At 62.1% G+C, this 26,712-nt stretch overlaps 1 protein-coding gene across 2 annotated transcripts; it reads right to left on the bottom strand.

Annotated features, from left to right (window-relative positions):
* Positions 1-69: 69 nt before the first annotated feature.
* On the bottom strand, positions 70-26,712 carry RASGRF1 (Ras protein specific guanine nucleotide releasing factor 1). Of its 2 annotated transcripts, none has more exons than XM_086849874.1 (27): positions 26,382-26,712; positions 18,618-18,724; positions 17,165-17,312; positions 14,778-14,870; positions 13,844-14,097; positions 13,493-13,572; positions 12,912-13,105; positions 12,382-12,491; positions 11,862-11,980; positions 11,220-11,380; positions 10,339-10,402; positions 9,940-10,076; positions 9,330-9,412; positions 8,530-8,778; positions 7,890-8,260; positions 7,456-7,581; positions 7,178-7,348; positions 6,745-6,857; positions 5,988-6,100; positions 5,467-5,527; positions 4,042-4,145; positions 3,615-3,699; positions 3,166-3,363; positions 2,631-2,710; positions 1,887-2,004; positions 1,548-1,616; positions 70-1,082 (listed from the first exon to the last, which is right to left on the bottom strand). In XM_086849874.1, the coding sequence occupies exons 1-27, from the start codon at positions 26,655-26,657 to the stop codon at positions 990-992; spliced, it is 3,777 nt and encodes a 1,258-aa protein (XP_086706000.1). In that variant the 5' UTR covers positions 26,658-26,712; the 3' UTR covers positions 70-989. The 2 variants fall into 2 exon arrangements, with proteins under 2 accessions (XP_086706000.1, XP_086706001.1); XM_086849875.1 differs by having other exon boundaries at positions 8,530-8,739; positions 26,382-26,695.

The raw sequence follows: 26,712 nt of genomic DNA, 5'->3' as shown, positions 1-26,712 counted from the left end.
GCACCGGGCGGGGCCCGCGGCCCGGCGGGTCCGGCGTTATCCCGCCCGTAAAACTATCACAAACCCCGGTTCACCCTGAGATAGAATAGATTTATTAGCAAGAGGTAATCAGGAAACATATATTTTTACAAAAAGAATGGAAATATTTTTTTTTTCCCAAACAAGCTGTAAGTTGAAATAGTTTTAGGGCTTGAAAGAGAATTCCCATACCACGAGGTATTGCTTACAGCAAGTGTTGTGTGAGTGGAGCATGCCTGCCACTGCCGGGGAACCGTGTCAGGGACTGTACAATGTAAAAAACCCAGGTACTATTCACAGAATAAGCACTACATTACTATATCCTGCTAGCGGGTGGTTAGCCAGGATTACAGTAGATGTAATAAAAACACTCGTCATCTCTAACTCTACGTCATGGTACTCAGAGTGGGCACAAGGGTACGGATCTACAGCATATCAACAGGAGCCGGATGCAGCGAGGAGAGGCAAGGGGATGCTTCCATCTTCCCGACTTCGGCGGGACCGGGGCAGCAGCCAGGGCCCCCCGTGCCCGGCCAGCACGAGGGTGGCACACACAGAGAGGGCAGCTCACACCGAGGAACAGCCTTTAATGCGTTCCCTTCTCCCACCTTACAGAGTTTGCCGTGCGATGTCAGCGCTGTCCGAGTGAGAGCTGCTCTGTGCCGCCCCAAAGCCCCGTGGGGACACAGGGCTCACCTGCCCCACGGGGACACGGGGACTCACCTGCCCGGCCACCAGCCCCCCAGGAGGAACAAATGACAAAAGTAACATCATCCAAAAGAACCCGGGGCTCCAGCCAAGTGTGGATGCGTTAAACCTTAACCGGGGCGGGGAATCCTAGGCGAGGTGGAGCGCGGCCTGGGGCGGGGGTTTGCTGGGAGAAGCACAGACTGGGAGTCACTCCAGGGCGTCCATGGAACTGGCTATGTACAGTTTGCTATAGCGAGTGTACAGGGCGGCCGCCGCCGCGCTCAGGAAGGCAGCTTGGGCTCTATCCGCAGAGAAGCTTCGTAAAGGCTTTCCTCGTCCATCACACACGACTGGTCCAGCAGGTACTGCGTCACCTGGGAGCGAGCGCGGCCATCAGCGGGCTGGGAGAGCACACAGCCCGAGAGCCGGGGCACCCACGCCCTGGGAAGTGAGGTGCTGAGCGCTGCCGAGACCCCTCAGCTCATGCTGGGGCCACCGTGGGGCAGAGGCCGGCTGGAGCTGGCAGTGGGGCCAGCAGGACACACTCTGCTCCCTGGGGAGGGGGGCTGCCCCTAAAGAGCTGCTCCAGTGTCCAGGGTGCAGCCCTGGGAGCACTCGGAGCCTGTCCACCAAAGCTGCCCTCTGCAGCAAATCCTCTGCTTGGAGAGGCCTGGGGGCCACGGGGGGAGTCTGCTGGAGCCCCCCCAGCCTCCCTCCCTCCCCTGCCCTCCTCCCAACAGCTCCAGCTGCAGCTGCCGGGTGCTGAAGGCTTAGATGCTGTGATGGAAGAGGGAGATGAGGAGCACAGCATGCCCGTGGCTCTGGGGACAGGGCTGTACCTTCGGCTGGTGCTCGATCTTGTAGGAGGTTTGCTGGAACTGGCGGATCTCCCTTATGATGTGTGAGATCTGTGCAGGGATAAAACACACGAGGTGCCCGTGGCTCAGCCATCACCCAGGGAACCCATCCCAGTGCCCAGGAGGGCAGGGGCAAGGGGCACCCAGCACAGCACAATGCAGAGGCCTCTTTGTCTCTTCCAGACCTTAGGAACAGCCCCAGGTGTGCGCAGGGGACACATGTGGCTGTGCAGGTGAAGGCTGAGGGGACACAGACCTGGCCACAGCCACACCACCCCAGCCCAGCCCCCTGTGCCCACGCCACTGGGCTGGAGCACTCACCATCCTCATTTTGGAGAAGTTCACCAGGCCATCCTCAGTGTAGTTGGGGGTGCCCTCCTCGATGAACGCCAGGTCAGTCAGGTACATGCCCAGGTAGGGCACACACGGAGGGTCACAACTTGGGAACAAACCAGAGAGAAACGAGGAATGGCACTTTCCCCCTTGGGAGCTTGGGGCAGGGTAGGGGAGAAGGGGACAGCTCTGCAGTCAGAATTGGAAGGATTCTCTCCAGTACAGGAAAGCTCTCCCAGGGAAGGGGAGCTCTCTCATCCCCACCAGCGCAGCAGGACAAGCAGGACCTGTGGCTGTGCCCCTCACAAAGCCACAGCATGCAGGAGATGAGCTGAGGGCAGCTTTGGCAGAGGGTCAGGAAGACCTTCAGAAGCTTCCATGGGCAACCTGGTCTATTGGAAGGGGGCAGTGCCCATGGAGAGGTATGGAACAGGATGAGCATTGAGGTCCCTTCCAACCTAAACCATTCTGGGATTTGATGCTTCTGTGATAGTGAAGGGGGAAATTATTCTCCAGTGTCTGGCAGTGGTTTTTCCCTCTGCAGTCCCTTTTATTCCCTGCACAAAGGAGCAGCTCAGTCCTGGGGATCGCTTTGCCAGCCACGGTGCTGGCTCGACAGGACAGGACCCTTCAGGGCAGGCTCTGGGTGATGCTGGGAGCAGAGCTCAGCTCCCCCCACAGCACAGGGCCAGGAGCAGCCGTGGGAGAGGAGGAGAAGCACCATCCACTCACTTTTTCAGTGCCTCCCTCAGGTTCTTGAACCTGCCCTCCGACGACACCAGCTTCTGGAGCTTATCAATCAGAGCCTTCGTCTGCAAGAAACCAAAATGCTGCTCGGCAGGGCCCTGGAAGAGCCCCCAGCCCTGCAGCCAGGGCTGCACCCTGCAGAGCCTCAGGGTCACTTGGTTTAGATCGGATATTGGGGACATCTCTTAGTGTCTGTCCAGCCCTGGCACTGCTGCCCAGGGCAGTGGTGGAGTCAAGGCAGGGATTTAACAGATGTGTGGGTGTGACACTTGGGGACACTTGGGGACACGGGTGAGTGGTGGCAGTGCTGAGGGAACAGCTGGACTTGCCTGGTCTTAGAGAGCTTTTCTAACCCAAACAATCCTGTGATTCCACTGATAAACCCAACTCCAAGGCAGGGTCTGCCCGTCCACACACCACCTCCCTCCTGAGAACAGCCTGAAACCCCTTTCTCCCTCTTCTCCTTCCCAATGCATCTCATCCCCCCCAAACCTGCCTCCCCAGCAGGGACCACCCCTACCTGCTTGGAGACCTTGAGCCAGGTTTTCTTGAGGCGGAAGATGGCACTGCGGTTGAGGGAGGAGGTGATCTCCAGCACGGCGTTGTAGTTGTGCAGGCAGCGGCAGATGTCGGCCACCGCCACCCACTTCTCGATGGCGCTGACGCGCGCGTTGATCTCCTCGTTCCGGATGATCTCCGAGGCAATCAGGTTGCTGACCTTGGGGAGACACGGCACCCAGACCGAGCTTTAGCCTGAGTTTGGGCCCAGCTCCGTGTGCTCCAGCCTCAGGGCAGGTTTTGGATTTCCCTGTGCTCCCCAGGAGGAGCGGCTGCAGCAGGAGATGCTCCACCTGCACCGGTTCCCCGAGGCAGGTGAGGACAGGTGACCCTCACACACCCCAGCCCTGGGGCGGGGGGGCTGAGCTGCCTCCCCTGTGCCCACCCCCTGTGCCCTGCAGCTGCACCTACATCATTGAAGTGCTTTGTGTTCTTCATGATGTATGGAGTTCTCTCATTCTTCTCCAGCTTCATCCAGCCTTGCCCGAAGAATTCTCTGCAAACCACAGTGCTCAGGTCAACTTTTATTTCCCGATTTTATGGGATGTCCAAGCCCTGCAAGCTCCAGGATGGAGATGCTGGGGTCCTTGCCCCCACACTGCTGGAAAGGCCCCACATGGATGTGTTTGAAAGTGTGATGGTTGTGGGAGGGTCCCCCTGAGCCGATTACCTTGGGGACGCCAGCAGAGAAGCCGCTGGACTGGATCAGGACTCAAATCTGCACTTGAGCCAAGTCTGGCAAAGCCCAGGAAGGCTTTGCAGTGTCGGGGTCAGCCCAGCCAGGCTGTGGGGCCCTGGGGACCAGAGCCAGCTCTGCTGGCCCATGGGGATCACTCACTCATATGGGATCTTCTTGAAGACCAGGTGATCCAGCAGTGTCAGCTGTTCTGCAATCTCCAGGGCTGAATGGTTTTCAAAGGGTTCTGCTTTGACCCCCTCGGCCTGTGGGACAGAGGAACAGCGTGGCTCGCTGGCCAGGAGCACACTGAGAGCTCCCACACCCACGAGCACAAGCCCAGAGCCAGGCCAGGCTCCCAAGGCCAAGGATTTTCCCCAGCAGAGCCGGGGTGTGCGGTGCTGTGCCCGTGCCGAGCTCCTCCCAGCCTTGAGAACCCACAGATTTAATCAGGCAGCCTTTGGGCTGTTTAATTAACAAAGCACCCCAGGGGTCCCAGCTGGAGCACCACTGCTCCTGCCCAGGAGGGGCAAGATGGCCCTTCCAAGGGATTTCCAGAAAAGCAGGGGCCCAGGGATGACCCCTGTCCCCACTGCCTGCCTCTGGCCAAGCTCACCTGCAGGCACAGGCAGGGCTCAGGTGCCCCCCACATGTCACCCTGGGGGTGACAGCCACAGCCTGGGGTCCAGAGCCAGTCACTGCCTGGTGACTGTCCTCAAACCAGTCACAAAAACATCCCCTGAGACCCAGCCCTTGGTCACAGCTCAGGCCAGCACCAGCACAGCCCCACAAACACCTTGGGACAGGGATGGTGAAAGCTCCAGCAAACAAACACTGGCTGGGCTGCTGTGGGGCACTGGGGGTGCAGCTGTGGGGCACTGGGGGTGCAGCTGTGGGGCACACCCCACCAGAGCCCGGGGACAGGTGGTGCCAATGGCACCTGTGCAGCCAAGGGTCAGCACAACACAGTCCCTGCCCATGGTGTGCAGCCCAAAACCCAGGGCAGCCTCAGGTTCCCACCACCCCTGTGACCGCAGGTCGCTGCTGCTCAGCCTGAGGACAGAGTGAAGCCCTCGGGGCTTTTTTGTTCTCTCCTCTTCAGAGGAAGTTTCCAGAACATGCAGTTATGGGCAATGGAATCTTGGGTGTTTCAGGTGCTCCAGGCCGGTTTCAAGTGGCTCTCGTGTTCTTCTGGGAACAGGTTTGGTTGGGTTTTTTAGTGCAGAAGGGCAGCAGTGCTCTGCAGCCACCCTGGGGGTTCTAAATCCGTGGCACATTCCCAGGGAGCAGCGCTGATGCTGGCTGAGCCAGAGCCCATCACTCGGAACTGGGACAGCTTTGGGGACACAGAGGACACGTTGGGGACCCCTGGGGCTTTCCCATGTCCCTGCAGCAGGCACAGGCAGCAGCAGGCAGGTGTCTCCGTGCCCTCTCCAGCCATTCTGCTGACTGCAGGGGGAACCAGGCTCTGCCTGTAACAGATCCAGCTGTGCTCACAGCTGGCCCCTGCCCAGAAAGCCTTTCCCTGGCACTGGTGGAGCAGCAGCACCCGAGCCACCGGGGGCAGGCAGGGAAGGAAGTATTTACCATCTGCACAACCTCCTCCAGGGTTATCTGGTTGTCTCCTGGATCCTCCTGCGTCAAGGTCCTGCGGCAGGGAAAGACAGGATTACTGCAGTGGGGAACCAGCAGACCCACCCAGCTCCAGCGGGGCAGCCTGGCTTTGCAGGGCCAAAACACTCAGCTTGTGTTTCAGTCCCATTTCTCATTTTAAAGAGAAAAACGCTCCTCAGCCGAGGCCAGAGGCCCCCGTGTCAGCCCTGTGCAGGACAAGTGCCAGCCTGCAGCACGGGTGGGCACCCCGAGCCTCCCTGCTCGGCACAGACCCGGCCACGGTGCCACAGCAGGGCCCAGCAGCAGCCAGGGCCAGCACCCACCACGGACCCTCGGCCTCGCACCACGTCCTGAACGCAGCCAGCACCACCCTCCACCTCCTCATCTTCCTCCCTGGCCCCTCCCAAGCCCCTGGCAGGTCCCTCCCGGAGCCCTCGGGCTGCTGTGATCCCAGGCAGCGTCAGGAGGAGCCTCCTCCTGCCCACAGCCTTCACCTTATGATGTTGGCAGCCGCTTTCCTCTCCTGCGTCAGGAGCTCGGGGTCATGGATAACCTCCTCCAGGAAGCCGATCACCCGGAACTTCAGCTCCTCGTTGCTCTCAAAGTCCTGCCAAGGCGGCAGAGCCGTGGGATCCCTGTGCTGGGAGTGACCCCCATCCCAGCACAGCCCCAGCACAGTCCCAGCACAGCCCCAGCACAGCCCCAGCACAGCCCCAGTACAGCCCCAGCACAGTCCCAGCACAGCCCCAGCACAGCCCCAGCACAGCCCCAGCACAGCCCCAGCACAGCCCCAGCACAGCCCCAGCACAGCCCCAGCACAGCCCCAGCACAGCCCCAGCAGGCTCCCTCAGTTCCATCACACCAGAATCACCAGGCCTGGGAGGGCTGTGACTGCCCAGTGACAGCCAGCAGGGCTCCACTGTCCCCAGTCACCAGTGCAGGGAGGGACAGGACAGCAGGGACAGCTCCCAGGGCCCTGGCCCCATCCTGAGCATCCCAACAGGCACCAGACACAGAGACTGCCTTCCTCTGAGCCCAGCCAGGGGTGATGGGGGTCCAGCCCCCCTCCTCTGCACCCCAACCGTGCAAACACTGAGATGTGAGATGTGACCCCTGTTCCCCTGCCGGGGCATCCTGGCCCCGCTCCTGTGCCTCACCGAGCCCCAGTGCCAAATCGCCTTCTCAGCCAGCTCGTGGCTGAGCTGGCAGCGTGCAGGGAAGGAGGGAGAGCGGGAAGGAGCCCCTGCCCACCTGGGAGTGTTTGGACACCCAGTGCCGCAGCACGTTGAGGACGCGGTTGGTGGCCGCTCTCCGGATCACAAACTCCTTGTCCCCGTTCCGCTGGTCCGTCGGGAAGCCTGAAACTGCCGGTGGCCCCTCAGCACAGCGTGGCTCCCTCAGCACAAAGGGCTCACAGCTGCTGGAGGGCTGCCAAAGGAGCACCCCCTGCCCCACCACCCCTGCGCTGCTGGGGCACCCCTGCCTGGGGCCACCTGTGACCTGCACATCCCTTGGGACTCCCGGGACACGGCCTGGGGCAGGTGCTGGGCTTTGGGGGCTCTGGGGGCTCTGGGGGCTCTGGGCTCCCCCAGGGGGGCTCTTCCTGGCCAGAGTGCACCTGGAGGGAATCCCCTCTGGGAAGGGTGGAAACGGGCACCCCAAAGGCACGGCCTCGGGCAGGTACCTGCGCTGGCCAGGGACATCCTGCGGTATTTCTCCTTGGTGGGGGTGCCCTCGTTGGCCCCCGCCGTGGCGATGGCGAAGGCGGAGGTGGCGGACACGGCGCTGCGGGCGCTGTCCAGGTCCCGGCAGGACGTCATGACCATGCCGTTGTTGTAGGAGAACAGCGAGAAATCTGGGGGAGAAGAAATCCAGCACCCCGTGGGCACCGCTGCTGCCAGGAGAGCTCCCCACACGTGCCAGCCCCCCGACACACCAGCACCCCCAGACCTCACTCGTTACCTGATGAATTTTTGCACTTGATGGACTTGGGAGTCGTCGGAGATTTTGTTGGGGAAGCTTCAGCTTCTGCTTCATCGCTGTGGTTGGGATCTGTGTCCGACTCCTCCCTGACAGACACCTCTGAGCCTGGGAGGAACAGGGAGCCCTTTTACACCTGCTGCACACAGACACAGCCACCCTTCCTCCCCATTTTCCTGAAGTCTGACCCATTCCAGCTTTGGATGCAGCCATCATGCACAGGAAAGGCACAGAGTTTCTGTGGGATATTTTGGGACAGGATTTTCCTTTGAGGTGAGGGGGGGAAGGTTGGGAGGTATTTTTTGTTTTGTTATTAAAAATGACTGAGGATTCAGGAGGCAGGAGCTCTCTGTGTGTGCACCTAAACTGGCCCCTCTGTGCCAGAGCCCCCCATCCCCAAACCCTCAGGGACTCACTTTGCTTGCCCGGCAGCGACTCCTCTTGCTTTTCCGAGGCCGCTTCTCCTTCGTCTGGGATTTTGTTGGGATAGGTGCTGGACACGTACAGCTTGTTGATGTCCAGGGTGGTCTTGCTGAAGGGGGCCACGGAGGAGTAGACGCCGGCGTAGCCGTTGGAGGAGCAGCTCAGCGCCGCCAGGTCCAGCGCCTTGCCCCCGGTGATGATGGGGATGTTGAGGGACAGCTTCCTCCGGCGGCTGGGGGACGATGACTTGCTGATGGAGAGCGGCGGCGGCGACGAGAACTTGCGGTTGGCTCTGGGGGACTTGGGGGGCTCCCCATAGAGCAGCTTGTTGTTCTGGCTGTTTGCAAACAGGAGCTCCAGGGACCTGGGACGGACAGGGAGAGGCTGAGCTGGCACCTGCCCTGCCCAGGAGGTGGTGGGGATCCCCCCCTGGCACTGGGACCCCAGGGCATCCCCCCAGGCACAGCAGAGCCAACAGCAGCCCCACCAGCCCACGGCCAGCACGGGGCCCTCCCGGGAGCGGGGACTCCTGCAGGGCTTGGATTCATCTCCCTCCCCTGTGTCACGGAGCAGTGCCGCAGTGCCAGGGTGTCCCAGGGACAGGACAGGCCCCGGGCAGCCCTGCAGCCTCACCGTGCAGGGATGGCGCTGATTGGCTTCTTGTAGATGGTGATGAGCTTGTCGAGGACGACGAGGGCGGTGGTGAAGACGCGGTAGGAGTGCAGGAAGGTGTTGAGGAAGTCGATGCTCAGGAAGCGCAGGTCTGTCAGCCTCTCCAGCAGCCGCTCCACACTGGCATAGCGGATCTGCAGGACCTTGCAGGAATTCATCGTTTTACTGAACCTAATGTCAACATCATCACAATACAAGCTGGCATCAGACCTGCAGAGAAACAAGATATCTGTGGTTCCAGCCTGGAACGAAACCAAGAGACCATGGAAAGTGGTGCAGGAAGGAGCCCTGTTCGTACGGGGTGTCCCCATGGAAAACCCGGGTGGGAAAACCTGGGAATCCACACCCTGGGACGGGTAGAGTGCTCAGCAGGCAGAGGGATGTGGATGGGCCATCCCCAGGTGCACACAAACCGAGCTCCTGCCCCATGCTGCCCCGTCCCACCGCTGGGACCAGCCCCCCTCGTCCCACACGTGTCCCAGCACAGCCTCTGCACCCCAGCACCTGCAGAACCACAGCCCCCGTGCCCCTCCCTTCTACCTTCTACCCCCCCTTTCCTATTGTTATTTTTCTCCAAGCTCTCCCCGTCGCCATCCCCACGTCCCCAGCACACGGCTCATTAACGCTCCTCATCACCGCACTGCAGCAGCCCACGGAGCGCACAGGAGGCCGTGGGGGTCCCGGGGAGCCACACTGGTCCCGAGGCTCCTGGCAGCGCTTGGCTGCCACGGGAGCTGCGTCCCGGCCCTCTCCACACTCACTTGATCATCTGGGGCACGGTGACCTTGGAGTTCTCCTCGAAGGCGTTCATCATCAGGCCGTTGCAGCGGATGTTGTCCACGCACTGTGAGGGACACGGGCGGGAGGTGGAGGAAGCCAGAGCTGGGCTCTCTCCAGCCCAGGCACATCCTGCTCACTGCAGGTCCCGAGAGCTCCCGGGATGCACACCAGGCATGGGGCACATCCTGCTCACTGCAGGTCCCGAGAGCTCCCGGGGTGCACACCAGGCAGGGGCACATCCTGCTCACTTCAGGTCCCGAGAGCTCCCGGGGGGCACACCAGGCATGGGGCACATCCTGCTCACTGCAGATCCCGAGAGCTCCCGGGATGCACACCCAGGCATGGGGCACATCCTGCTCACTGCAGGTCCCGAGAGCTCCCGGGATGCACACCCAGGCATGGGGCACATCCTGCTCACTGCAGGTCCCGAGAGCTCCCGGGGGGCACACCAGGCAGGGGCAGGCGGTGGGAGCACACGGCAATGCCAGTGTTCACCTGCGTGCCCAAACAGGTGCCACAGCCCAGCAGGGACCCCATGGCAGCTCCTCCCTCATCCCGAGAGCTCCACACCCCTGCAATGCTGGGTCCTACCTGGCTGATGTCACTGGTCCACGCAGCCTTCTCCTGCCTGGACGAGGCCACAAGGATAACGGTGAAGGATGAGGAATCTTTCGGCTCCACCACGATTTTGAAGTCAAGGTGGTCAATGTCTTGTCCTGATGTTTTGGCTTTGGAAGAGAAAAACCCCACACAATGATTGGGAAAGCCTTTCCCATCCCCTCTCTCCCAGCAAGGGCTTTAGTCATGTTTCAGGGAGGGTTTATTCAGGTTTTTGTGGGCTGTTGGCTGCCCTAGGAAGGTCAGGTCTGCCTGAGTGTGGTTCACAGTAAATAATTAATCTAATTAAACCAATGGTGGATTCCTTGAATCTGTTGGCACCTGAATTTGTTCCCCTTACCAGCCACCCCCAGCCACGTCCCCAGCACGTACCGTCCTCGTCGGTGCTCTCGGGCTCCTCCACCAGCGTGCAGTCGATGAGGGAGATCACCCCGTTCTGCAGGGGGAAGGGGGGCTCAGCACTGGGACCCCGGGGGCTGGGGATCCCCCGGCCCCCCAGAACAGCCCCAGCCAGGGCAGGAGTCAGGGCTCAGCACTGGGACCCCCCCAGGGGCTGGCGGCTCCTCTGTCCTTGTCCCCCAGCCCGGGGATGGGACAGGTCCACGTCCCCAGGGGGGCACACACAGCTCAGGGGAGGGGGGCACACACAGCGCCTGCTTGCACTGGGAAAAAACATCTGTGCCTGCTGGGATCTCTGGGTTTTCCTTGTCAAACTGATCAGCTAATTTGTTTATAAATTATTTAATAGGAGCTTTAAATTTAATTTTCCCAAAGTCTGTTGTTGCAATTATCAGCTCTTTGCCACGGACTGTAATTCTTCAAACCGATAATTTAATGCCAGTAACAAGCAATTTCTGTAAGATTCTTGCTCAATTAAGTGCCAAACTTCCCCAAATAAACACGGGAGCCCAGGGAGCAAGCAGAGGAGCCGGGAGCACTACAGACAGCCCGGGCTGTGCTTCCAGCTTCTTCCAGAACAAACTGTCAACGTTTCTGCTGCAAATCAGGGTAAACTCTTTTATCGGGATCTTGTAGTTTCTCATCTCTCCCGTGATGAGACAAGGACCACGTGAAATAAATTCAGGTGGCCTCAGGCTCCCAGCTGGAGCTCGCCAGTGGAGGGCGAGGAGTCGCCAAGAGCCCGGCTAGCTCGGGCCACAGCTGGGCCACAGCTGGGCCACAGCTGGGCCACAGCTGGGCCACCTGTGCCCGTGCCCGTGGCCAGGGAGCAGCAGCAGCCGCCAGGGCCTCACCTTGGTGAGGTGCAGCTTCCCCCCGGAGCCGCGGGTGCAGATGATGAGGTGCTTGGAGAAGAGGAAGCACTGCCGCTCGCCCTCCTTCCTGAGCGACAGCGAGCCCAGCCGGCCCCGCGTGATCTTCCCCTTCTCCGACATGGGCACCTGGATCAGGGAGCCTGCAGGGATGGGGAAAGGGCTCAGCCCAGCTGTGCCCCCATCCCGGCACCGGGAGCTCAGCGTGCTCGGCCTGCGCCACCGGGAGCGGCCAAAATGCAGCTCCTGCACTGCCACGATGTGCAGCAGTGCAGCGACAGAACTGCCCCAAAGTGCCAGAACTGCCCGAACGTGATGTGCTTCTGATCACTGAAAACTTATTTTTACATTTTTAATTTTTTATATTTTTAATTTTTTATATTTTTAAATTTTTATGTTCTTAAATTTATAAATTTTTTCTTTTTTATAAAAATATTATCTTCTTAAAAATTTACATTTTATAAATCAATAAATGTTTAAATTTTAGAATTTTCAAATTTTATCAATTTCTAAATTTTTTAGATATATTTAAATTTCACAGGCCACAGGAGCACACAGGACAGGGGCAGGGCCGAGGGGCTCACGTTCACCACAGAGGGGAGGGATGTTGGCACAGACACAGACCTTGTCTGACGAAGGTCTGGCTGGTGTCCAGCAGGATCTCACAACCCTCGATGATCATCCTCTCTATTGCCAGGTTTTTCCGAATATTTTCAGTCTCACTCACTTCGTCGTGCATTATCCTGAAGGATGGAGGGGAGAAAATCGGAGCTGGATGGGATCTGCACGCGTTTTCCCAACCCCTTTGGACACAGGGTGGGGCTGCACCAGGTAAAACCAAAACCGAAGGAATGTCAAGGGAATTACGGCATTATCCACCCAGGCAGAGCCAGGAGCCCCAGACCTGTACATCTGCCCAGACTGCACCTCCAGGCTGATAAATATTCAAATGCGAGTGCTTGGACATCACAAAATTCAGATTTAGGGCAGACAGATCCCCCCATCACCAGCCACAGAACCACTCGGAGCCATCCCAGTCCTCCAAAGCCCTCATTTCACCACCCAGGAGCCCTGGGATACCCTGCCCCTGGCCAGGAGCAGCCAGGACCTGTCCCACACCCCAGGATGGATCAGCAGCTCTCACCTGGACAGCTCTTCCAGCTTGGACTTGGCATAATCCAGACTGTTCCTCTCCACGTGTTCGTGGGGCGTGTGGGCCAGCAGCTCGTGCAGGGTCAGGATGTACCGGGGGATCTGCAGCACGAGGGACAGCAGAGGTCACTGGGGACAGCAGAGGTCACTGGGGACAGCAGGGCCCACCCTGGGCTGCTCCTGCCATGGCTGGGGACACCCTGATCTGAGTGGTTAAAGCTTCAAAGCTCCTTGTGCCAAAGCTGAATGAAGAGGGGGAACGAGGTGGGGCTGTGCCCAGGGCCCTGCCGCTCCCTGCCCCAGTCCCAGAGGTTCAGGATAACCGGGGAGCCCCCCAAGTCCTCCCCCAGTGATGGCCCAGGCAGGTCCCAGGAGCCATCTGGGACCACCAGGCTCCAGCCCCAGGCCCCCTTCACCCCGGCTTTGCCCTCCCTCCATCCAGTGCCAGCTGTGGGGATGGGGTTTGCACTGTCTACCCCATCTCCCTCAGGGCCCTGGGGCCAGCCCTGGCTCCAGGGTCACCTGGAACATGGGGTAGGTGAGGAAGGTCTCCAGGGTCCTCTCCTCGCAGTCAGGCTTGGCCTCGTAGTGCTTGAGCAGCTTGTCGAAGTCGCGGTTCTGCTTGCAGTGGGCCAGGATCTGCAGGCTGTACTGGTGGTTCCGCACAAACTCCTGGTAGATGTTCAGCATGGGCAGCAGGATGTCGAACAGGTCGGCTGCAGGCAGAGCAGGGGCTGTGGGTGGGCTGCTCCAGCAGGGGAGCCCAGCACAGCCCCCTGAGCCCCCTCAGCCACCCAGAGCGGCCCCGAGCCCTCCTGGTGGCCCCAGCTCTGCCCAGCCCGAGTTTAAGGAGGGTCTGATGGGACACAGTGGTGCTCTCCAGCATCAGCCTCCCTGTGCACGGGCCAGTCCCAGCCCCCAGCTCCCAGCAGAGCCAGGAACACCAGAGTTTGGTCACTGGGCTTTTCACTCTGGCTGACACGGCTGAGCGAGGACACGGTGTGCAGTGGCACAGTGCTTTGCTGCTGGTTGGCAAATGATGCTGTGGAGCTGCAGGGAGAGAAGGAGCAGCAGGAGGAGGAGGAGGAGGAGGCAGCACTCACCCAGCACCAGCGTGGGCCAGCTGGAGATCCGCGCCTTCAGGCCTTGGTAGAAAATTTGGTGCAAAAACATGATTGTTTCGCTGGAAAAGGAACCAAGAGAGGACTGAGCCAAACCAAGAACAAAGAGACGAACAAGAGGTAAATAACGAGGAATGAGAGAAAACCCCCAGGCCAGGGGGAGCAGGGCAGCCCTTGGGCTGGCTGGGGGCAGCTGCTCCAGGCAGTGCAGAGGGCTCCTGGAGGCACAGGAAGGATGGAGCTGCAGACTCCCGGGGAGCCCTGGCACTGGGCAGAGGGTGCCCAGAGCTGCTGGGGTGCCACAGAGCTCCAGGAGCCCAGGGCAGAGCTCACCTGTTGAGGAAAATGCTGCTGACATCGTCGTGTGTGATGGGCGGCTTCTTGGAGCTGGCTGCCATCCGCAGCGGCCGCAGGAAGTTGTTGACGAGGATGTGGAGCTGCTGGACGTACTCGGCCTCAGCCTCCAGCATGCTGAACACCACCTGGTTCCTCTTGCGCATGCTGTCAGCGTGGGGGGACCTGATGTAGTCCTGAATGATGGTCTTCCACTTCCTCCGGCACAGCCAGCCCCGCAGGAAGCTCTGCACCTGAGGGAGCGGTGCCTGGCAGTCAGGGACGGGATGGGGCCAGGCAGGGACCCCGGCTCGGCACGGGGCAGCCGGCAGGTTCCCTGGCTCTGTCTGTGTGTGTGTGTGCTGCTGCCCCTTCCCGCTGCTGCTCCGAACCCTCCAGGCTGGGAATCCCGTAAATTCCTGGCACAGGCTGCCCAGAGCAGCCGCGGCTGCCCCGTCCCTGAAGTGCCCACGGGACGGTCGGATGGGGCTTGGAGCAAGCTGGGATAGCGGAGGGTGTGGCAGCCCACGATGGGGTGGAAGGAGAGGAGGTTTAAGATCCCTCCCTTGTGTAACTGAGCACCTGCAGCAGGTCCTGCTCAGTGCCCAGAGCTCCGGCCCCAGCACGGGGGTGCCCGGGGCCGGTCTCTTGCTCCCTGTGGGAACGCTGCCGGGGGGCTGGCTGCTCCTCTGCCAAAATAACAGCTGTGACAGCCATGGGAACAGAAGTCAGAGGGGCTGGTGGTGCAGGAGCAGCACTGGCCGGGACACCTCGTGCTCCCGGGACTGCTGGGAGTGCCCTGCCAAGAGACGAGCTCCCACTTGGGCAGAACGCATTTTCCCCTAAAAACCCTGCAGGCAGCAGCACTTGCTCAGACACCTCCTTCAGCCCCGCAGGGAGCACGTCTGCCGTGCCAACCCTCGCCACCACCCACCTTCTTGATCTTCTTGATGTCGCTGTCATCGTCGCTGGGCGCGCTGCTCTGGCTGGCCTGGATGCGCTCGTGGTCCTTGAGCAGGGACGCGATCTGTGGGCACAGCGGGGAGCGGCTGCCCGGCACTGCCAGGGGCTGAGGGCATCCCAGGATCCCAGGGACCGAGGGAATCCCGGGATCCCAGGGACCGAGGGAATCCCGGGATCCCAGGGGCTGAGGGAATCCCAGGAGCCAAACACATCCCAGGAACCGAGCACGTCCCAGGAACCGAGCACATCCCAGGAGCTGAGGGCATCCCGGGCTGCTGCTGTGCCGGGATCAGCGTGAGCCTCTGGCTCAGTGACACACAGGGACATGTTGTGCTGGGTCTGTCCTGGTGGAATGGGCATCACAGACTCACAGAGCCCCAGGTGCACAGAGGGCTGGAAAAGCCCTCTGAGATCATCAAGTCCACCCGATCACAACACTGCCAAGGCCACCACTAACCCACCATTGTCCCCAGGTGCCACATCCACACAGCTTTCAAATCCCTGCAGGGGAGGGGATTCAATCGGTGGATGAGGCAGATGAAGAAATGTGACAGAGCTGTCAGGGCTCCTCGAGCTGTCACGGACTCCTCAGTACCTCTGAACCCCACCAGAACCGGGATCTGGAAATCCTGATGGGTGCCCAGTCCAAACCCCATCCTTGTTTCCCGAAAAAGCCTTCACAGCAACTCAATAAACACAGCTTGGAGAGAAAATGGCAGAAAAATCCTGAGCATTTGGATTCCAAAATGTGCAGGCGGGGAGCAGCCCCGCACATGTGGGATCAGAGCCATCAGCTCCCAGCTTCGGGTTTCGCTGTTTCTCCCTGTTCTTTCTCTCCCTCCTCTGCTCATCGCGTGTCCCGGCCCCCACGGCCAAAACCACTTGGGAAGTGACAGGAAAAGGCAAGAAAGCAGCACATGTGCCATCCAGAATGTGGGAAATTGGGAAAATGTGATCTGGATTTTGATTTTACAGAAGAGAACAGAAGGAAACAACTTGGAAAGAGGTCTTTCCTGGGAAGGGGGGGAAGAGATGGCATTTTGGACAGAAAAGAGGAAAAAAGGTGGAGTTTGGTGTCAGGGCTGTTTGGAAAAAGCAGGAACATATCAGAGCTGGTGGCCACAGGCTCATGGTCACTGATCCAGCTTCTACACATCTGTTCCACCCCATTTCATTATTTGGATCAGATGGTAGAGGAGATTATAGAGCTTTTTGCACACCCCAACGCATGGTCAGGGGTTGTTATTGACCTGCACATTTGAACCCAAAAATTCAAAATTTGAGGAAAAGGCCACCATTAAGACAGGCACAGCCCCCTCACTGCCTCTTCCGACGCCTCTCCCGATGCACCGGAGGGACAGCGCTGCAGGGCAGAGCGGGGCAGCACGGGGATGGCCGGGAAGCAGGGGATCCCCCAGTGCCAGCATCCCCGCCGCCAGCGACCCCCCAGCACCGGGCACCGCTTCCCCAGAGAGTGCTCTCCCTCTGCCGAGCAGCCCCCGCCGCCAGGCATCTCCTGAGCCTCCTCCTCCTCCTCCTCCTCCTCCTCCTCCTCCTCCCAGGTGCCCCGGGGACACCGCGTCCCTCGGCACCGTCTGCTGAGTCATGTGCGCACCTCGCCTCTGTCTGCGGCACCCGGCCCCGAGTCACCCGAGTCACCGGGCACCCGCACCCGCACCCGAGTCACCGCACCCGGCACCCGCACCCGGCACCCGCACCCGCACCCGAGTCACCGCACCCGGCACCCGCACCCGGCCCCGAGTCACCCGAGTCACCCGAGTCACCGCACCCCGCACCCCGCACCCCGCACCCCGCTGCTGCCCGAGCTCCCCGGCTGCCCCCGGCAGTGCCCGGAGCAGGGGGCCGGCAGCCGTGCCCCGGGGCCCGCCAGATGCGCTGTGCCCCGCTCAGGTGTGCCCCACTGCAGAGCTGCCCCCAGCTCGGGGAGCTGCCGGAGCCATTCCAGGGACAGGGTGGTCTGCGAGACCCCTCCAACCCAAACCGCTCTGGGATTCTGGGATACAGCCACGGTTTTCATCCCTCACAAGAGGCGAGGAGCAGCTCCCCAGCCCACTCCCCAGCGCTCCTTGCCGCCGTGAACCCTCCCGTGTGGCAGCAGCCTCCGGGCCCGGGGGTCCCCCCAAGCCCCCCACATGCCCAGTGCCGGGATGGCAGGAAAATCCCCAGGGCGGCGATGCCCTGGCCCCTCCTGCGGGAGAAGGGCCAGCTCGGTGTCACTGAAGCAGAACCAGAGCAGCGGAGCCACCCCCGGGCCGTGCCCACGCGGGGATGCCGCCCCCCTCCCGCGGGTCACCCCGGGAGCGGCAGCGCATCCGCGGGGCAGCGCCGGCGCTTCACCTCGGCCTTGAGGCGCTCGATCTCGATCTCCCCGTCCTCGATCTGCTGCCGGAGTTGCTTGGCAACGGTCTTCTCCGTCTCCACGATCTGCAGGAGATGGAGGTACTTCTGCATCAGCGCCTCGTGCTCTGTCGCCAGGTTCCTGTAGCTGCAGCAGACACGGCCGTGAGCGTCCCTCCCCCAGACCCGGCCAGACCCCGACATCGGGGCTCTCCCTGCCCTGAACTCCCAATTCACACCCCAACATCGGGGCTCTCACTGCCCTGAACCCCCCCCAGTTCACACCCCAACATCGGGGCTCTCCCTGCCCTGCACCCCCAGTTCACACCCCAACATCGGGGCTCTCCCTGCCCTGCACCCCCAGTTCACACCCCAACATCGGGGCTCTCCTTGTCCTGAACCCCCAATTCACACCCCAGCATCGGGGCTCTCCCTTCCCTGAACCCCCAGTTCATCCCCCCAACATCGGGGCTCTCCCTTCCCTGAACCCCCAGTTCACACCCCAGCATCGGGGCTCTCCCTTCCCTGAACCCCCAGTTCACACCCCAGCATCGGGGCTCTCCCTGCTGTGCCCCCGCTTCATCCCCCCAGCATCGGGGCTCTCCCTGCTGCACCCCCAGTTCATCCCCCCAGTATTGGGGCTCTCCCTGCTGCACCCCCAGTTCATCCCCCCAGTATTGGGGCTCTCCCTGTTGCACCCCCAGTTCATCCCCCCAGTATCGGGGCTCTCCCTGGTGTTCCCCCCGCTCCCACCCCGCACAGGGAGTGAAGCAGGGGCAGCTCCTGCAGCCGGGGATGCTGCTGCTCCCAAAGCGCTCCTCTGGAGAGGACACGGGCTCCCACAAGGGGCAAACAGAAAGAACAGAGCAAACTTGAATTGCTCTGAATTAAATCATAGGAGTCAAAAAAGACCCCCAAACAGCCTGGCCAAACCTCTGTAACCTGCCACATTCCAAGAGCTTAAGAGGGTGTGTGGCACAAGCTCCTGCCAAGCCCTGCTGCTGGCAGGGGCCGCAGGGGATGGGGTTTCTCCCATTCCCTGCACACAGCTCCTGCCTGATCCCACACCTCTCTGCCAGCCCAGACCTTCCTCCCCTGGAGGGGCACCCGGCTGTGCTGCCCCTGAGCGCTCTCCGGGGCAGCTGGGCAGTGCCAGCACTGCCAGGGCACAGACAGGACAAACCCCTTCCTCACCAGTGCCAGCTGCTTTCAGCCGAGGTCGATCGGGCACCCCCTGGCTCCAGGCTGGGACAGGCAGTGCCAGCCTGCCAGGGGGGCCTGTGCCAGGGGACTGCGATGGGAATGGGGACAGGGGAACGACTGAACACGGCCCCCACTCAGCACGAGGGTCCCCAGCGTGGGGCTGGGGGGCAGAAGTGTCCTGCTCTGCCTGCTGGCAGTGGCCAGCTCGTCCTGCCCCCCCAGGCACCCTCAGCACGGGCACAGGGCACACCTGGCGTGAGCTATGGCTGCCACCCACTCGTCGCAGTCCTTGGCATCCTCGGTCCTCAGCTCCAGGGTCTTCTGGTTCTCGTGGTTGAAGTTAACAGTGAAGTAGTGCTGCGGGGGCGAGCACAGGGGTTACGGTCACAAAGCACTTCCTGACCCACCACGGGCTGGCTCACGGACAAAAACAGGTTTGGGAGCACCAGGAGCTCTCAGCACAGCCGTGCCACCACCCAGGAGAGTCCTGCTGGGCAAAGAGCCGGCTTCAGGAGAACCTAAATGCACCAAACCCACCCAAGTCCAGAGCGCTGCCGTCCTGAGCCGCTGGTGACAGCCCTGGGGACACCCTCCCCTGGGGAACGGACAGAGGAGCAAGGATGCTGAGCTGGACCTGCATCCCCTCCCACACCCACAGGATAATGCCTGCACTCGATGGTCCTAGAGGTCTTTTCCAGCCTCAGAGACTCCCTGAGCCCAGGATCACTGCCTGCATCCCCGCCGTGGGGCAGCGAGCCCTCGGGAGGTGACGCCGAGCCGAGCCCGGGTCCCTCGTGTCCCGCTCCCCGGGGCTCCGGGGGGGTGGCCACGCTGCCGGGCTATTTTTAGCCTCCCTTGACATTTCCAGTGTTTGTGCTAATTGTGTGCGGTGCCGCCGCCGCCGGGTTTGTGCCGCTCCTCTGCTTCCCTGCAGTCTCCAAGGAAACAGGTACCACGCTGCAGTGCCGGATACTGCCCGGAATAACTGGGCTAAACCAAACCCACTGGAACGAGCTCATCCTGACATCATCTGCTCCTCTGCTGGCTTTCATCAGGGAAAAAACAGGTAAAAGCTGCCTCCAGCCCAAGGGGCAGCAGCCTGGCAGGACCCCGGCTGTGCCAGCACAACGCTCTGCCCTCCCTGCCCCCGATCAGCCCCAGGCTGCGGGGGAAGGACCCCCAGACGGGCACAGGAGGCTCTGGGTGAGCCCGGGCACAGCAGCACAGACAGAGCCAGCACCCCCGGCCAGGGCTCAGGGCTCGGGGTGACACCCTCGGAGCTCACGCAGCCCCTCCGGGTCCGGCAGAGGGGGAGAGGGGGGCCGGGAGCCCCCGCTGCCCATGGGCACAGCCCAGCCCTCCTTCAGGAACACCCTTCACCTTCGGGGAGCCACTGCAGGGCCCCGGTGAAGATGCAGCTCCTTCACTTCTGCCACGGATCCTGTAAGTGCAGGATCTTTCACTGCTGGTCCTGTGGAGAAGCTTTCTCCTTATGGAGCCGTCCCCATGACAAAACAGCGTCATCCATCACACACCCCGGTGTCAAACACCATCATCCATCGCCCACCCCTTCCCCAGCCTGCCGTGCTCAGGCTGCCCAGAGCTCCCAGTCTGCCTGCAGGACACCTCTGGAGCTGCAGCAGCTCCCCAGCCTCTCACATCCCACCCCCCTTCCCTCCCTCCCACTCCCAAAGGCTTCCACTGGCAGAGAGACAGCTCCGAGGGAAATTCACCAAAAATGTCTGGTCCCTAAGGGTGTTGTTCTGTACCCCAGCTTTACACCCACCTGCCATCCCTTCCCTTGTAACTGCATCAAGAAGAGCTCATCAGGTTGGCAAGGCTGGAAATGCCCCCCTAAACACCGGCGAGGTGTGGGGGAGCCCCTTCTCGTGCTGGAAATGCCCCCAGCAGCTCCCGGTGCCGCAGGAACCACCCCGAGAGCACGGTGTGCACATCCCCACACCAACAGCCCATGGCTGAGCCCCCACGGCACTGGAAACACGGGGAGACACTTCAGGAGTCCCCCAAACCAGTCCCTGCCTGCCAGGAGGCCACGAGATAGCGAGCCCTGCGTTGTCCTTCCGTGTGTGCTCCCGGGGTCCCGGGGGTGGCACGGGTCCCTCTGTGCTCCCGGGGGTGGCACGGGTCCCTCTGTGCTCCCGGGGGTGGCACGGGTCCCTCTGTGCTCCTGGGGGTGGCACGGGTCCCTCTGTGCTCCTGGGGGTGGCACGGGTCCCTCTGTGCTGCCCTGGGTGAGTGCCCCCACCCAGAGCCCAGCCCAGCTGGGACAGCAGCAGGTCCGGGGCTGCAGATCCAGGGCAGGAACCAGGGCAGGGACCTGGAGCAGGGACCTGGAGCAGGGACCTGGAGCAGGCAGCCCGGCCAGGTGCCCCCCGTGCCCCTCCTGGCCCACTCGAGGCACCTCCCAGCACAGCAGCTCCTGGCAGGGGTGATGCAGCGCTCTCCCAGAGGCTCCTGAGCTTTGCCAGTGCAGTTCCCAGGCTGCTGGCAGCAGGGCCCACAGGAGGGGTGCGAGCCCCCGGTGCTGCAGCCAGGACTCCCCGACCCCAGCCCCGCTCCTGGCAGCGCGCACACCCCGCGCCGGGTGTTGCTCCAGCTTATCCCCACACAATTCCCAGGAAGTGCAGCGTGCTAGGAAGGAGGAAGTTATTTTATATTTGAATAATAAAACTCCCACCACCTTTTATCTCCGCCTACGAGATGATCCCTCTCTGCCATCACAGTGACACGTCGCACCAACAACCCGGGAGCGCTTCCCAGCACTGGGCCAGGGGCTGAGCATCACATGCACGGGCAGGAGCAGAGCCCTGGATGGCACCAGACCGGGGGACAGAGCCAGCACGGGACTCAGGGCACCGGGCAGACAGCTGGGAGCGCCAGGATGAGCCCCCAGCTCCATCCCGGGCCCGGCTCAGCGTCCCTGGCTTTGTGCTGCCCAGGGTTACCCACAGCTTCTCCTTACACCCGTTTTTATCTCATTTATGACCTCAACGCTGCCAGCCCCGGGAGCGGAGCCCCCTCATCCCCCCGCCCTCGCTCTGCTCTGGCCACAGAAAGCAGATGGGGTTCTTGAGGAGCCCCTCAGTGCGGGGTTTTCCACTTTTCCAGGCTCCCCTGTTCCCTCCTGAGCCCGCTGTGCGGGCACAGCCCCGGAGCCCGGCTCTGTGGGCGGTTTGTCCGTCTGGCACCGCCGGACACACAGCCCCCGGGGGCATTTCCCGCAGGACACGGCAATCCTGCCCGAAACAATGACCCGGGAGCGTTCCGGGACACCCAGGAAGGGTTAAAGCCCCTCCGGGGGCACCCGGAGCCCCGTGAGCGACACCCAGCTCCCCGCCGGCCCTGCCGGCTGCGGGGGGTGCCACCCATGTGCCGAGAGACTCCAAAATAAATTCAGATAGGCTTTAAAGCGCCACGTTATTTCCAAAGCAGGAAACCAGCCTCTCGCAGGATTTTTTAGAATTTGCAAAGGGCATTTTTTACAGCCTGAGCAACCCACGGGTGGCTGCGCTGGGGGTGGGCGCTCCCCCCGCACGGGTGAGCGTGGGGGCACCGGGGGAGAGCCACCCCAGCCACACCAGAGCACCGACTGCCACCCTTTCCCCCCGGCTGTGCCCTCAGAGGGGTCGTTGCCCCCCTTCATTCACCCCTCGGGGCTGCCTGCCCCCCACCCCCCCGCCCTGGGCACATCACATCCGCCTGCTCGGGAAGCTGATGCTTATTCCAGCTGACACAAAGGGCAAGGGGAGCAGAATTTTCCTGCTCTGGATGGATGAGTCTAAAAATCCACAGCCAGCCATGGCAGCTTTTAACATCCCTGACCTACATACTCTGTGCTCTGGGAAAACAGGACCTCAGAGCTGGATGCTCCAGCAGCTCATTTCCGTGCTGACAATAAGAAAAAATATCCCAGAGGCTGCAATTTCCCTTCTTTGTTTCAGTATGGCTGTCAGGATATTTGGAAATGGATACTAGAGGTGAGCATCATCCTTGTGGAGTAGGCTCTGGAGTCATGTGCAGAAATATTCATAAAATAATTCAAATAAATCAATTTTCCCCCTGATTTTATCTGGTGATGCTGGCAGGCAGGCATGCAGGCATCGCTGGGGCCAACACTGAGCATCCCCTCACTCAGAAATCCCCCCATGGCATCACTCAATACACTGATTAATTAAAAACACGGTGTCACCCCAACACCGATGAATAGTTCAGGTTTAAGTCCACAAATTATGATGTATAGTCTCCAAAAAGTCAGATTGCCTGGAATGGCATTCAGGCAGAAGAATTCTCGCTGTCCCAGATGGCCGATGCTCAGGGACCTGCAGCCAGGGCTGGGATCTGGGGATGCAGTGCCTGGGACACCAATCCCAGCGTTTGGAGTGGCCTGGGAGCTGCCCTGCTCAGGGTGTCCATGGGTGGCCTGCCCAGCCCCGCTCCACTGACACCACCTGGCCCCTCTGAGCGCCCTCCACAGCCCTGGGGGGCCTGAGGGGAGCCCCCCATGCAGGGATGGGCACAGCTGGGTCCCTCAGCCCCACTGCTGCACCTCTGGGAGGGTGCCTGGGCTCTGCCACTGCCGGCAGGGGCTCCAGCAGCAGGGCCTGGGGCTTGGCTCTGGCACAGCTGGAGCTGCTGCACGTCCTCAAGGCATCCAAATACTCCAGCACTCCCAGCATCTCAGGAATGGGGCCCGCAGGACAGGGTGAGCTCGGTGCTCCGTGGCCCCAGCCCCGGAAAACGCTCTGGAGATGGGGAAGGAAATGCCCACCCGTGGGCAATGCTCAGAGCAGCCCCAGCTGGGGGAACACAGCTCAGCTCTGAGCCACAGAGCCTGGAGCCGAGGGCTCTGCCGCCTGACTCAGCACCACGCTGGCTCTGTCTGAGCCCTCCTGCTTAGGAACAGCCCACGGCACTGGGACACGGGTCTGGAAACCAGGCTGGGCTGCCCAGGGCGCTGGTGGAGCCCTGTCCCTGGAAATGGGGCAGCACACGGGACATGGAGCAGGGGCAGCCCGGTGCTGAGGGAACGGTGGGACCGAATGGCCTCAGAGGGCTTTTCCAACCTCAGTGATGCTGTGATCCTAAATCCAGCTCCAGGCTGGACCCATGGAGCAAACGCAGCTGTGATTCCCCGGCTGATGTGCAAAGGAGAGCCCTCACCCCACGCTGACCCTCCCCTGTCCCTGGGGTGGGATCAGCTCTGGAGCTCGCAGCTGCCCAGCTCCTCCGCTGGGGTCTCACCTTGGAGAGAGAACCCTCCCACCTGGGGCACCCCACCTGCTGCCCAGCCCTCCGAGAGGTGCCCACCCCAGAGCTCATCCCAGCACCATCACCCCGGGGACCGGGGCAGTGGGGCTGGGGGTGGCACAGCAGGGGAACAGGGGGCTCCTGCCAGCGCCGGGGTCACAGCCTCCCCAACCCCACCCCACGGACCCTTCCCCAGGCCACAGCCCAACCTCACCCAGCAGGAAATTATCTTCCCCATCCAACTGGCTGGAAGGAAAATTGGTTTCTGGAAAAAGAAAACAAAGTTTCCAGAGGCAGCAAATCCCTCTTTGGTGCTCCAGTTTTCCACATGTCTTATTCCCTTCTTCTCACATATACCAATGCTAAAATTCACTGTGTTCCAGGAAAAAATCCCCCCAAACCAAAAGAGGGGGTTAAAAAGGTTAAAAGAGGGGGTTTGAAAGCTCCACCTCTTAAAATTCCTCCTTTGCAGAGAATTGGGAACCTCTCAGGCTCCACTCCAGCAAAGAAGGAACCCAGCCCTGGAGCTCCTCTGCTGCAAGGAACGCTGTCCTCGGAGCTGCAGCTGGAACCCCAGGGACAGATAAATACCCTCAGAACACAAGTGACTGGGATCACTGGCAATGCCAGAAATTTCCTCAGCACCTTCCCTTTGCAGGCTGCTGGGCAGGGCTGGCTCCCAGGTGAGCCTGGAGCCGAGCTTTCCCCGGCGTGGGGAGCACAGCCCCTGCCCAGAGCCCCGTGTGCCACCTGCTCCTCCCGCCCGGCCGGGCTGCGGATCTGCACCATCAATATTCGCCGCTTATCTCATCCCTGGGCCATTAATTAGCTTGCAGAGCAGCGGGATCCAGCGCTCCCGCTCCCAGCCCCGTGTGGCCTAAGGAATTACACAGAATCACAAGCCAGGCGTTGAGCCACGAGGAGCAGCGGCAGGGGACAGCAGCTCCCGGTGGCAGCAGCCCCTCTGTGACAGCGGGGATCAGCACCCTGGGCACACTCTGAACTGGAAGGGGGATGTGACATCCTCCCCAGGGTGTCCTCACGGTGGGAAATCCCTCCTGCACAAACACCCAGAGCCTCGATCCCGAGCTTGATTCCAGCCTGGCCAGGAAGGTTGGTTGGAAAACTTCATGGAAGCTGAACATCTGTTCCTGAAGGGACAGCAGTGACAGCCACGGCGGTGTGACCCCTTGCGACCACAGCCCCGAGGTGCCGCCCCCCACAGCCGGGCTGCGGGGAGCCCCAGCCGGGCAAAACCCACAGCATTTCCTGCTCCTCCTTCACAAGGAAATTTCCTTCCTCTTCACGAGGAAATATCCCTGTGCTCCCAGCCAGGAGGGAGGGGATGTGCCAGGGAGCAGCGGTGCTGCGTGCCTGGCTCTTTGGCAGGTTTTCCAAGTGCCGGCAATAGCCAGAATCAGGGGGCAGGTTCCTCCCAGGCTGCCCCATGCCCTGGGGTGCCGGGGGTGGCCCTGGGCCCGTCCTGCGCTGTGCCGGCAGCGCTCCCAGCGCCTCCCAGAGCCCGGCAGGCTGGAATTATGCAAACCCTGCAGAGCCCCCGCACTGTCCGGCCCGGGATGGGGGTCCCGGGACCCCCCCGCTGCTCCCGCTGAGGGGCCCCGGTGCCGCTGAGCCACCCACAGGGCAGATGCCCACGCTCCGCGGGCCACCAGCGTGTCAGAGGGTGAATCCTGCTGGCTCCTGTCCACGCTGATGACACTGGGGGTGGCTCTGGAAGCGATGGATGGGGATTTGCGCCCGCAGCTGGAAGCCAGCCCTTATCCCCCCTGCCTGCTCCCATCCCGTCCCTCCCGGCTGCTCCGGCGCATCCCAGCTCCGGCCGAGCAGCCCAGACAAACACGCCACGTCCATGCCCTGCTGCCCCAGGAGCGCCCTGCCCAGCGGGGAAAGAACAGCCGCTGGGGACAAACCCTCCCTCCCCCGGGCCCCGTCAGTGCTCGCGGGGCTGGGGGACCCCTGCATCTGCCGCAGGCCAGCGCACCTCGCAAGGGCTTTGGTGTTTCGGCGCTGATCGCCCGCAGCCATCGGCGCTGCCGAAGGGCTCTGGAGCCCAGCGCCAGCACGGGGGGCTCAGGGGACCCGCGCTCTGCTCTTCCCCCCGCCAGGGCTGGGGATGGAGGTGCGAACGGCACATGTGGCGAGCGGGAACAGGGTGAAATCTGCCCGAAAACAAGGCCCGGAGCTCCCCCCGCCGAGCTGCTCACACCGCCGGCCCGGGGGGGCTGCCGGGCAAACCGCGGGGCAAGGAAGGGGCAGAAGGGGTGTGGAAACAGCGAGACCGCCCCACGGGACCCCGGAACCCCCGCTCCGCCGGGGCCAAAGCCCAGAGCCCAGAGCCCAGAGCCCAGAGCCCAGAGCCCAGAGCCCAGAGCCCAGAGCTCAGAGCCCAGAGCCGGGCCGGGGGGGACGCGGGGCTCCGCAGCGCCCAGCGCGGCCGCCAGGGGGCGCCCCGCGGCCCCCGCTAATTACCGGCGGTTAATGAGACGGGAGGGGGAGAGGGGGTGCCCCGGAAAGAGCCCGACACCCCCACAATGAACCCACCCGCTGCTCCGGCACCGCAGCCCCGGGAATCATCCCCCTTCCCCCGCACAGACCGGCCTCGTCCTCACCTCCCCACCCCGGTCACGCGTGGGGCAGGTCCCGGGCTCCGGCAGCTCCGGGGCCGCGGGGCCCGGACCCCTCGGGCCATCCTCCCTCCCCCTCGGGGGTCCCCCGTGTCGCCCACCTGCTTCTCCAGCGAGTCCTTAGCCGAGAGGGGGGGCTTGGGGGAGGGCGCGCGGTCGCAGACGCAGCCCTCGAGCAGGTAGAGCCCCGAGGGCCGGGAGCTGGAGTCGGTCTCGAAGTAGAAGAGCATGTTCTGGAGCAGCGCGAACCACTTGGTGTGCCATTTCGTGTTGTCGGCGCTCCGCTTGCTCAGGTATCCGCGCCGGGCCCCGTCCTTCTTCGCCAGCAGCCCCAGGTGGGCGACGTGCCCGTCATTGAGCCGCATCCCCTTCTGCATCCTGCCGGCACCGCGCTCACATGGCCCCCGCCGCGGGCGGGGCCGCGCCGAGCCA

This window comes from Cyanistes caeruleus, chromosome 13 (genome assembly GCF_971803275.1).
Source record: "Cyanistes caeruleus chromosome 13, bCyaCae1.hap1.1, whole genome shotgun sequence".
Lineage (NCBI taxonomy): Eukaryota > Metazoa > Chordata > Aves > Passeriformes > Paridae > Cyanistes > Cyanistes caeruleus.
The sequence above is the reverse complement of the archived record's forward strand: the minus strand, read 5'-3'. Positions and strand labels throughout refer to the sequence as shown.